The sequence below is a fragment of the Fragaria vesca genome, unplaced genomic scaffold, assembly GCF_000184155.1.
Source record: "Fragaria vesca subsp. vesca unplaced genomic scaffold, FraVesHawaii_1.0 scf0513139, whole genome shotgun sequence".
Classification (NCBI taxonomy): Eukaryota; Viridiplantae; Streptophyta; class Magnoliopsida; order Rosales; family Rosaceae; genus Fragaria; species Fragaria vesca.
This window is the reverse complement of record NW_004443446.1, coordinates 247814-258038: the sequence shown is the minus strand read 5'-3', so window position 1 is coordinate 258038 and position 10225 is coordinate 247814. Positions and strand designations below refer to the sequence as shown.

General features: G+C 36.3%; 2 protein-coding genes across 3 annotated transcripts; one reads left to right on the top strand and one right to left on the bottom strand.

Annotated features, from left to right (window-relative positions):
- Positions 1-705: 705 nt before the first annotated feature.
- Positions 706-5572, bottom strand: LOC101296060 (putative F-box protein At1g12855-like). Of its 2 annotated transcripts, none has more exons than XM_004309858.1 (3): positions 5390-5572; positions 4944-5046; positions 706-2421 (listed from the first exon to the last, which is right to left on the bottom strand). In XM_004309858.1, exon 3 carries the CDS (start codon positions 2392-2394, stop codon positions 1135-1137), a length of 1260 nt encoding a protein of 419 aa, XP_004309906.1. In that variant the 5' UTR covers positions 2395-2421; positions 4944-5046; positions 5390-5572; the 3' UTR covers positions 706-1134. The 2 variants fall into 2 exon arrangements, with proteins under 2 accessions (XP_004309906.1, XP_004309907.1); XM_004309859.1 differs by having other exon boundaries at positions 706-2375.
- A 455-nt stretch (positions 5573-6027) lies between these two features.
- Positions 6028-8106, top strand: LOC101302517 (nucleosome assembly protein 1-like 1-like). Its single transcript, XM_004309876.1, has 7 exons — positions 6028-6093; positions 6254-6351; positions 6535-6640; positions 6725-6909; positions 7004-7181; positions 7275-7318; positions 7890-8106. The coding sequence occupies exons 1-7, from the start codon at positions 6028-6030 to the stop codon at positions 8104-8106; spliced, it is 894 nt and encodes a 297-aa protein (XP_004309924.1).
- The last annotated feature ends 2119 nt before the right edge of the window (positions 8107-10225 follow it).

Genomic DNA, 10225 nt, shown 5'->3' with positions numbered 1-10225 from the left:
GAAAAAATGGATATACATTCTTACAGATGCGAAAGGACACGGTAGGTCAGTCCTTGACCAGTAAAATCGAAGAGACTAGTACTAGTTGATCGGACTGAAGAACAAGCAGTGAAAGATAGCTAGCACCAGGGAACTGTAATTGATCTGTCACTGAAGTGCCATATGGTGAAACTCCACTTGACTGATTTATATAGAAGAGGAAGCCAAATTACAGATTTTTGCTTCTCCTAGTTTTTTTTCATTCACACAACAAAATGGGAAGTCATGATTCTTTGGTTTTCAGGCCTTTCAAGGGACCCTGGTATCTCCCCAGTTAATGCTACCAAAAAATCTAATCCAAAGCTACATACATCACTGTTCTGTTAGTGAGGATATACATTCTGGGTCTTCTGAACCATTGTGCTAGCTCGAAAGTCTAAAACCAAAAGCATTAAACAAAAAACAAATCATATAACTAATACATTTTCAGGAGTGAGTGAACTGCTGCAGAAGAGGAATGCAGATAAGCAAGAGCATCTGTAGATCCTGAGACCATCTCTAAAATGGTGTCTATGGCAACAATTTACTTTCACTGCAGAAAACAATATTTAAATAAAGAACTCTAAGGTTCTATCCACATTAGTGACATTACTAACACTTTCCAAACAATTTAACAAAGTCAAATCAAAACCGTCCAGCACCTTCTGTACACATCAAGCAATGTTTAAAGTCTAACCTCTGCTATATACTATCCATTTCTTTCTTTCTTCTTTTCTGTAAACAGAATGATACAGTAAACCAAAAAGAGGAAATAGAAGATCTTGGGAAAAGAGAGCACACATATATACATAGAAATATGAAAGCTGCAGGAATCTATGTACAACTAAAACTCCTAGCTATGTCACAAAAGATATAGCAGAGTTTATTTTTTGCAAGTTCCTAAGAGATAATTTGACACTTTCTTAACCTATCAGTTTCTTCACAGTAGTTCATCATCAAAGCAATTATGGCTCAAATCACCTAATAGGAAGCATTCAGATTATTGCCTCTGTAACTTTCTCTATGACTCTATCACCTATTGACCATAATACAATTTAGAAAAACACTAATAGCTTGAACTCCGTCAAACTAGCACACAATCTATGCAGCAGACAGTCAATCGTGCAAGTCTGAACTTTCATCGATCCATGATACAAGGCTATTGACATGAGGTAGGCATGAAGTTGGCATACATCCCTTTACCATTTCAACCTTAGACAAGTCTTGTTGCTGAAAGTCATAAGAATATAGCGTGCCTTCTTCGTCTCTCTTGAAAATAATATCTCCCTTGATCCTTAAACTGAAATAAGGAATCATGTCTATAATGGAACCCACTGTAATGCTGTGATTCTTTGTCCAGATTTCCCCACAGAAACCCTTCAAAATCCAGATGTCAATGCGGTTTATATCCTCATGAGTGACAAAACCCAATGCGCCTCCCATTTCAATAATCCTGTCATGAGTTCTGCAACTTTTGGGGAGCGGTATTTGGTGAAATCTCTCCTTGTGGACTTCCACAGAAACAATGTAATCGCTCTGATCAACCTGAGGAATCCAGTGCAAAGCTCCAATTGCTGAAACAGGTTCATATCCGAACCAACCAAAGAGCCCAAATGCAGGACCATTAACCTCTCTCCATGCTTTTTTCCGAAGACTCAAAATCTCACAGCTGACAAACCCCAACTCATCCCGAAACAAATGGACTATTTTATATTCACCGGTGACATCACTCAATGCAAAACCATAGGATTCATTATATGGAGGTTGTAAGGTACCCAGAGGAAGTGCAATCAGCTTCCTGGTCACAGGATTCAAGACTATCAGTCCTCCCTTCTTAACTTTGTTATCAAGCAAAATTAAACCATTGCAGGTAGCTCTGATATTACCCAAGCAACTTAAACCATACCCTCCTATCTCCGCCTTGCCATTTTTAATTGCAAGAAACTGAACTAAAAATTTTGTAGAGTTTAGGGCCGAGTTACTGAAAGTGGGGATACAATTTGACGGTAGAAGCTTTGATTCAACTGAGAAAGTGTTTGGATTCTCTTCTGGAGCAGATGCCATGGAAGAAGAATATGGTCTTCCTTTCCTTATTGGCAATAGAAAAATTAAAACAGATTCAGATCGCTTGAGATGAGCATCGATGAATTTGGGATTTTTAATCATGCTATACCAAGGCTTGCACACAAAACTTGACCTCTGAAGAGATTCAACAGGAAGTCGTACAAGGATGCTTGATATACAATCTTTAGGGAGATAAGGGATATGTGTTTCTTGTGGGTGTTTTTTCTCTTCCTCTGTTTTCTTGCTCAATGATCTTTCCTCCACTAGCCTCAATAGGCCTCCATTCTTGCTACCTAATGATTTTGTCATCATCAAATATCAGCTTTAAGGTTTTAAAACCTGCAGATAAAATGATGACGTTACAAAACTTCTGGTTTTCAAATGAAGTGAGATATAGAGAAACAGAAGCCTAATTACAGGGAGAGGATACCAGACTTGGTTCTACTACACGGAAGTATCAGATGAAAAAAGTTCATAGGAAATTTTCTGTGTGAAAAATTCATTTTCATTTTTCACTATTGCATTTTTTCTCTATTCAGTTCTATGTCATGTGTTATGTCACTCATTTGACAAGAGATCACATATTTATGTACACCCACAAAAGCTTATTTATTGCAATCTTTTGTACTTTTATAAGGTCTCCTTGAAACAGGGTTATCCCAATGGTATTGCATAAGTTACCACTTCCTTTGCATCACTATCTCTTGAATGATCACTGATATATTCCCAACATCCCTAGTGATACTGAACATACAGGTGAGCAAAGTAGCAAAGCTACCATCCACAGTCCAACATCGGAATCTTGAACAAAGATCCTAGGGCTCATTCTAACTGTATATCTTAGAGAACAACAACTTGTGTAGGTTTGTGCATATGCATGATGATCAATACTAAATAAATGGTGAATTAACAATCAATTGGATATGATAGCCGACTACTTTAGAATAAGTTTAAGGAGTTGATAAAAATATCCAATACAGCTAGGGTAAATCTTTCAGCACTAGGTCTCCTAACCTGTTCACAAGAGTTCAAGATCAAGGTCTTGACTCTTAGCAGATGTACTCCAATATGATATGAATGCATGAAAATAAAACATAAAAGGGAAAGAAACTACCTAATGAACTGAATTGAGAAGTTTGGGATAAAGCTTAGAGTTCCTATGGCTCTCATTTCTGTGTGTGATATATACCATAAAGAAAGCCATCTTGTCAATCAAAAGGTAAGAGATATATCAACTTGTTAAGAAACTTCTTCTGAAAATGGAATTTTCTAAGATACAAAGGTGTTATAAAGAGAAATACTGTTAGAAATATATAAGATACAAAGGTGTTATAAAGAGAAATACTGTTAGAAATATATAAGTTTTTCTAGAACATTTACTCTTTCTTCTGAAAAAATAGAAGAAATAAACTCAGCATGCTTCTGTACACGACAAATGCTGAAACGCAGGAGATTGACATGGTTTGAGACTGACAAAAAATGAAACCCAATTGAAGAAAACATATCACTTTTGAGAAGAAAAAAATTACTTTGGGACGCTACACAGAATGCATATGGAAACATATATCAAATTGATCTAATTCTCTCTTTGGCATAACTCATCAAAATGTTATTTCAGTTTTCTACAAATAGCTTTCTAAGACCTTACTCTGTTCCATTTAGTCCAATATGGACGTGTTAGAAAGTTCTGAGACAGCACTCAACTTTAACACTGTAGAAACATAACCAGCATTCTTCAGCTCACAACCTAGAACATAGTCTGATCAGCCTATCAATAAAGCCCAAAAGAGAAACCAAGGAGAAACCAAGGAAGAAATCTGTTTATTTGCATCAACTTTTCAAGGGGTCATTCAAGACTTGGACTATTACTTAAAAGAAAATAAGAGCTTTGGTTTCGGCTCATCGGGAAAGGGGTAGACAAAAAGGGAAATATTTGTCGTTTGTGGCTCTTGGAACAGAAGACTAACACACGAACGACCGGTTCCATCTATTTTTATCTCCCCAGATATTTCGGTTCCAGCCAACAATGACACTATAGCTTCAATCCTTAACTTACCTAGGTCAGGTTGTAACTGAGCTTTGTAAGTTGGACAATACTATGTTATTTTGCATAATTTGGTTTTATTTCCATAGAGGCACTAGGATCGGCAGTTGGTCATATCTAGTATGGATCTAATCATTACCGTCTCCTTATTGTCTCTGAACAATTGGGGAAAGATTTATTTGCTCTTAAATTTATATCATCAATTGACTAGAACAGAGACCCGCTAGACACTTTTTCTCCCAGTTGTACCAGAAAATGTTACATGACTTTGACGCTACAAAATATCGTGATAAGACAATAACTATTTAACGCCTTTGGCGAAATTCAAGTTCCACAGAACAAAGATTCAGAATCGAATGAAACTACATATATGCTTCCTGGAATTTATCAGGAGGTTGTCCTTTGGGATGGTAAGGATCCACAGGGAACAAGGTCTTCAAATTTTTATAAACATCAACAAACATATAAAGTGAAGTATTCAATAGATATAGGGTAGACAAACAAATTGATTGTTCTAAACCCATAACCGTTTCCAGCATCCACATTCCCTCGCCAAACAGATAGTGGGACATTACTTTGAATACCAACATTTTATATACTATCCAAGTTTTTCCACATTTTCTTATTATAGTTCCCTAATTGAGTTCCCAGTCTCCCTGAAACTGCCATCATGTTGAGAGAAAAGTTTTATCCACGTTGCGCTATTCAAACTCCAGATTCAGAAATTTCATTATCCTAAATCCCGTATGCATAAATCTTATATATTTATAACAAATTCCAGAAACAGAAGACGAAAGAAGTTAAATCGTATCAAAACCTGAACTGTCAAGGTAGATTTGACAAGCTGCTCCAGTACGCTGAAATTAGACTCCGATGAGGAATAGAAATTTAAGCCCCGCCAAACCTTCACACCCTTCTACCTGCAGAATAACAAAAGAGTGAATTCTAACAGTAGCCACACCAACCCAAAGAACTCAACAATAATTTCCTTACAAAGGACCCAAAACTAAACTAACCATTTCATCCACACCCATTACATCTAAAGAATCAAACAAGCTCAGCATACTTTGAATATAGATATATGTCAAATTAGTTCAACGATTATGGACATTGCAATGCAAACATGGGCATAACCAAAAGAAAAAGACCCAAAAACCATTCAAGATCAAGATAATCTACTACAAATAAGAACCCACAATGAAAAGTAACATTCTTGGTCACTAAAGATGAAATAATGAAGAAAGTTGAAGAGAAAGAATGAACCTGAAGATGATGAGAGCATGGAGACTGCAAAAGGTTTCTCCTTTTAGTAAACCCAGTACCAAACAAGGCCGGCCGGCTCCAGCTCCGCTGTATCCAAAGCCATTGCTTTTATTATCATCCCCCAAAGCTGAAAATGGTCGACGATTGACTTGACTTGAGCTTCATCTCTTTGTCAAGTCCTCCCTCTCTTTTTGGTTTGACGAAGATAACCCTAAAGCTGATTGAAAACTTCAGAAATGGATGAAATTAATAAAGCGAAATATAAAAATAAAAAAGAAAAGGGCATATAACACAAAACTACCGTTTACAAACACAAATGATAAAAAATTTTTAATTAGTTTCACGTGATAAAAAGGTAACCTCAAACATATTAGATGATAAAATGGTTACCTCTAATGTTATTTAAATTGATATAACTGTCCATCTGAAATTTTTTTAATTTTGTACGCTTATACCCTTCTATCTTCCCCGTCTCTTTGAGATCAGTGAGCGTCTCAAGGATCTGAAAACCGAACCCCCCCCCTCTGAAAACTTGACCCCCAAAGCGCGACGGCCCTTTCTCACGGCGTCGTACCGGTGGACATAGCTTCCTCTCAGCGTCGCAGTCATGTATGTGGCTTTGGGGGTGATGAGCTTCGATGAAAGAGAATCGAAGCTCGAATGTTTCTCGGCATCTCTGCCGCATCTCCCTCTCCATCCCCTGTGTCTCTAGGCCGCGCTAGTCGACGGCGCTCACCGGCGGCATCATCCACTCCACCTTATCAGATCTGTCAAGGCCCGCCGTGTCCCCCCTCCTCGTCACGTCACATCACCGGTGAATCAAAGAACTAATATAATCCTACACACTTATTTTGTATTTTGCAGAGCCAACATGATGAGTTGGAAAAGATGTTTTTCGAAGAGAGGGCTGCATTGGAAGCAAAATACCAGAAGCTCTATGAACCTCTCTACACTAAGGTATTGTAGGCTTTCAACAGGCGCTGAGTTCTACTTTGACAAGTTGTCATTATTTAGAATGCCTATGATGTCTTTACAGATCCCTGTTTAGAAATAACTGAAATTGGTGTTTCTAAATTGGCTTGAATGTGATATGCAATGCTGATGTATGCCTGTCTGATTGATTAATATGATGGTTGATTGCCGAGGTACGAAATTGTCAACGGTGTAACTGAAGTTGAAGAATACACAGAGAAAGGGGTGCCGGATTTCTGGCTCACGGCAATGAAGACCAATGAAGTTCTTTCTGAGGAGGTGGGGAAACTTTTTAACACATTTTCTTGTATTCTTTTTGGAAAAATAAAATGCAAAAATTTGATCAAATGTATACTGGAACAGATCTCAGAGCGTGATGAAGGGGCTCTGAAGTACCTCCAGGATATCAAGTGGTCTAAGATAGACGAACCAAAAGGATTCAAGCTTGAGTTTTTCTTCAATGCCAATCCTTATTTCAAAAATTCTGTATTGACAAAAACGTATCACATGATTGATGACGATGAACCTATTTTGGAGAAGGCAATTGGGTAATTCTATTAACTGCTGCTGTAAAGTATTTGCTTCCTTTATTTCCTTTATAAATTTTGTTTTGTTTTTCTAAAAAATTGGGTTATCTTATAGAACGGAGATTGATTGGTATCCTGGGAAGAGCTTGACGCAGAAGATCTTGAAGAAGAAGCCAAGAAAGGGATCAAAGAATGTTAAACCCATAACTAAAACTGAAGACTGTGAAAGCTTCTTTAACTTCTTCAATCTTCCTAAGATACCTGATACTGATGATGGATTTGATGAGGAAACTGTAAGTTTGGCTTCAAGTAGAAACAAGTCCTATGTTCATTAATATTTTGATGTGACCAACTATTCTGAATCTCTTTGATATAAATACTGTCAGGCTGAAGAACTTCAAAGTCAGATTGAGAAGGATTACGACATTGGGTACGTGGTGGTATTCTTTTACTTATGTCTAATGAATTCACTTTGTTTACTGTGATCTTCTGCAAGATAAATTGGTTACAATGATGTATATATAAGTCTGATCAATTGGTTGGATGAGTGTTTTATAATTGCAGTTCTTTTGCAAGTGACAAACATGCAAATACAGATGAAGATAATCGTCTATTTTTCTTTTAGAACTCTTACACAATGAGTTTTATGTCACTTTCTATATGAATAAAGCAATATCAGTATGTATAAGCTCTGTAGTTCTACATCCGATTCAAATGTGTCAAATGCTAGTAGTTGATCATATATTGAAATTTGTATATCATTTATATCAATTGATTAACATGTTGCTGGTTAACAGAAGTGTACAGAGCCCTTTAGTGCTTTCCTTTGCCTTTTTAGTAATTGTAACATGGTGTATCAGCCAAATAAAATTAGTCAATTGTTGTCATTCAATACCAGAAACACAAACTAGTTTTGTTATTATGTGTCTAATATACAAGTTCATCTGTCCAAACTAATGTTCTCTCTTTCGCATGTATTTGCATATGCACTGTTTCTCCAGCAAATTAATGTCTAATGCTCTGCTCTCTTTCTTTGATGTTTTGGGGGTTCTCCTTTTGGTTTCAAAGCCATTCCTCGGCACCCTTCTCCAGCAAGCCAACGAAGACCAGGAGGTTGACGAATCAGGCGGGAATGACAATGAGCCTACAGAGGAGTCAGAGGGATTGATGAGTCAAGGCGAGGGAGAATCGTTTGGATTTGAACAGTTACATGATTAGTTACATGAACAGTTACATAGTCAGTTACGTTGCTTTCAACAGTTACTTGACTAGTTACATATTATCATTTGGATTGTGTAATTATTATGTGTACCTGACTTGTGTAACTATATTAAACTACTTATGTAACTATCCATGTAACTATAGATGGTCAGCTACATTTACATTTACTAGTTACATGTCCAGTTACTTTTGCATCTGAGTATGTTGTTATGGCCAAGAAGCATAAAGTGTCCGTCGCGGTTCAACAACATGCTAAAAGCAGCGGAACGGTGTCGTCTCGGTGCAGCGGCACGCTGTAATTATTATTTACTTGACTTATGTAACTACATTAAGTTACCTATGTAACTATCCATGTAGCTATAGATGGATAGTTACCTGGGTAGTCACATACATGCTACATAACCAATTACATGTATTGACATACACAAAATGCAAAAGAAAGCAAAGCAATGTCTATTAATTGAAATCTTTTCAAAACATTTAATCATTCATGTAGCTATTCAAAAAGAATAGAACACTTTACTCTCAACTTTCTGAACCTACTGCTCCTTCTATATTGAAAAATTAGCTCAATGTATGATCTGTAATGCTTCCTATCTGAAACTAAACTAGAGAAAATCTACATCAGAACTTCATCCTTCTTTAGTGTCTTCTTCATGTTCTGCTGCTTGCAAAGTTTGGCCAGCAGTTCATCATCACCCTCTTCATCAACTGTCTTCTTTTTCTTCTTTGTCGCTTCATCAACTGTTTTCTCTTTTTTTTCTTTGCCTCTTCATCAACTGCCTTCTTTTTTTTCTTTGCTTCTTGTATGTCAGCATCTCTATCCTTTGTATCCCTTTCTTTGTTATTCTTTCCCATCATCTTTTTCTGCACAAAATTGTCTGATATGTTAGCTTATCACACCTCAAAACACTTATTGTAACTACCAATGTAACTACCCATGTAACTAAAAGATTGACAGTTACTTGAGTAGTTACATTTCAGGTTTCAAAACAGTGAAAACAAAAACAAAAACAAAGACCACCTATCATCACAAGAAGCACAAATTTCATTTAAATTCACACAATTTTATCTGAGCCAAACATCTTATAGCCTCATACCTACTTTACTTTCCTCTCCCAAGTTCTTGTCACATATTCAACACTAAATAATGAATCTAGATGCAAACATTCGTAAACTGAATAACACTAACACACATCCAAAGATCACAAAACAAACATAAACTTCAAAACCAAACAATTAACCGTAAACCCATACCCCTTGACATAGAGATGCAACTACCTATGTAACTATATTAAGATACCCATGTAACTACTCATGTAATTAGAGATTGACAGTTACATGGGTAGTTACAGATTGATAGTTACCTGGGTAGTTACATACATGACAGGCACAAGAAGGTAACTATTTATGTAACTACAGATTGATAGTTACCTGGGTAGTTACATACATGCTACATTTGTGTAACTACATTAACCTACCTATGTAACTATCTATGTAACTACATATTGATAGTTACCTAGGTAGTTACATACATGCTACACTACATAATCCTGCCTATGTAACTATGTATGTAACTATGCATGTAACTATGTATGTAACTATCTATTTATGTAACTATGCATGTAACTATCCATGTAATTATGCACGTAACTATGCATCTATGTAACTATCCATGTAACTATGCATGTAACTATCCATCTATGTAACTATGCATGTAACTATGCATGTAACTATGTATGTAACTATCCATGTAACTATTCATGTAACTATCCATCTATGTAACTATCCATGTAACTATGCATGTAATTATCTATGTAACTATCCATGTAACTATGTATGTAACTATCCATCTATGTAACTATGCATGTAACTATCTATGTAACTATCTATGTAACTATTTATCTATGTAACTATGCATGTAACTACAGATTGATAGTTACCTGAGTAGTTACATATATCCTACACTTGTGTAACTACATTATCTCACCTATGTAACTATCAATGTAACTATCCATGTAACTACAGATTGATAGTTTTCTGGGTATTTACATACATGCTACACTTGTGTAACTACATTATCGTGCCTATGTAACTATCCATGTAACTACAGATT

Coding starts and splice junctions, on each gene's coding strand:
- LOC101296060 (XM_004309858.1), bottom strand. CDS start 2,394: ATGATGACAAAATCATTAGGTAGCAAGAATGGAGGCCTATTGAGGCTA.
- LOC101302517 (XM_004309876.1), top strand. CDS start 6,028: ATGAAAGAGAATCGAAGCTCGAATGTTTCTCGGCATCTCTGCCGCATC. Junction 6,641..6,724: donor ATGAAGTTCTTTCTGAGGAG/GTGGGGAAACTT, acceptor ATACTGGAACAG/ATCTCAGAGCGTGATGAAGG. Junction 6,910..7,003: donor ATTTTGGAGAAGGCAATTGG/GTAATTCTATTA, acceptor GTTATCTTATAG/AACGGAGATTGATTGGTATC.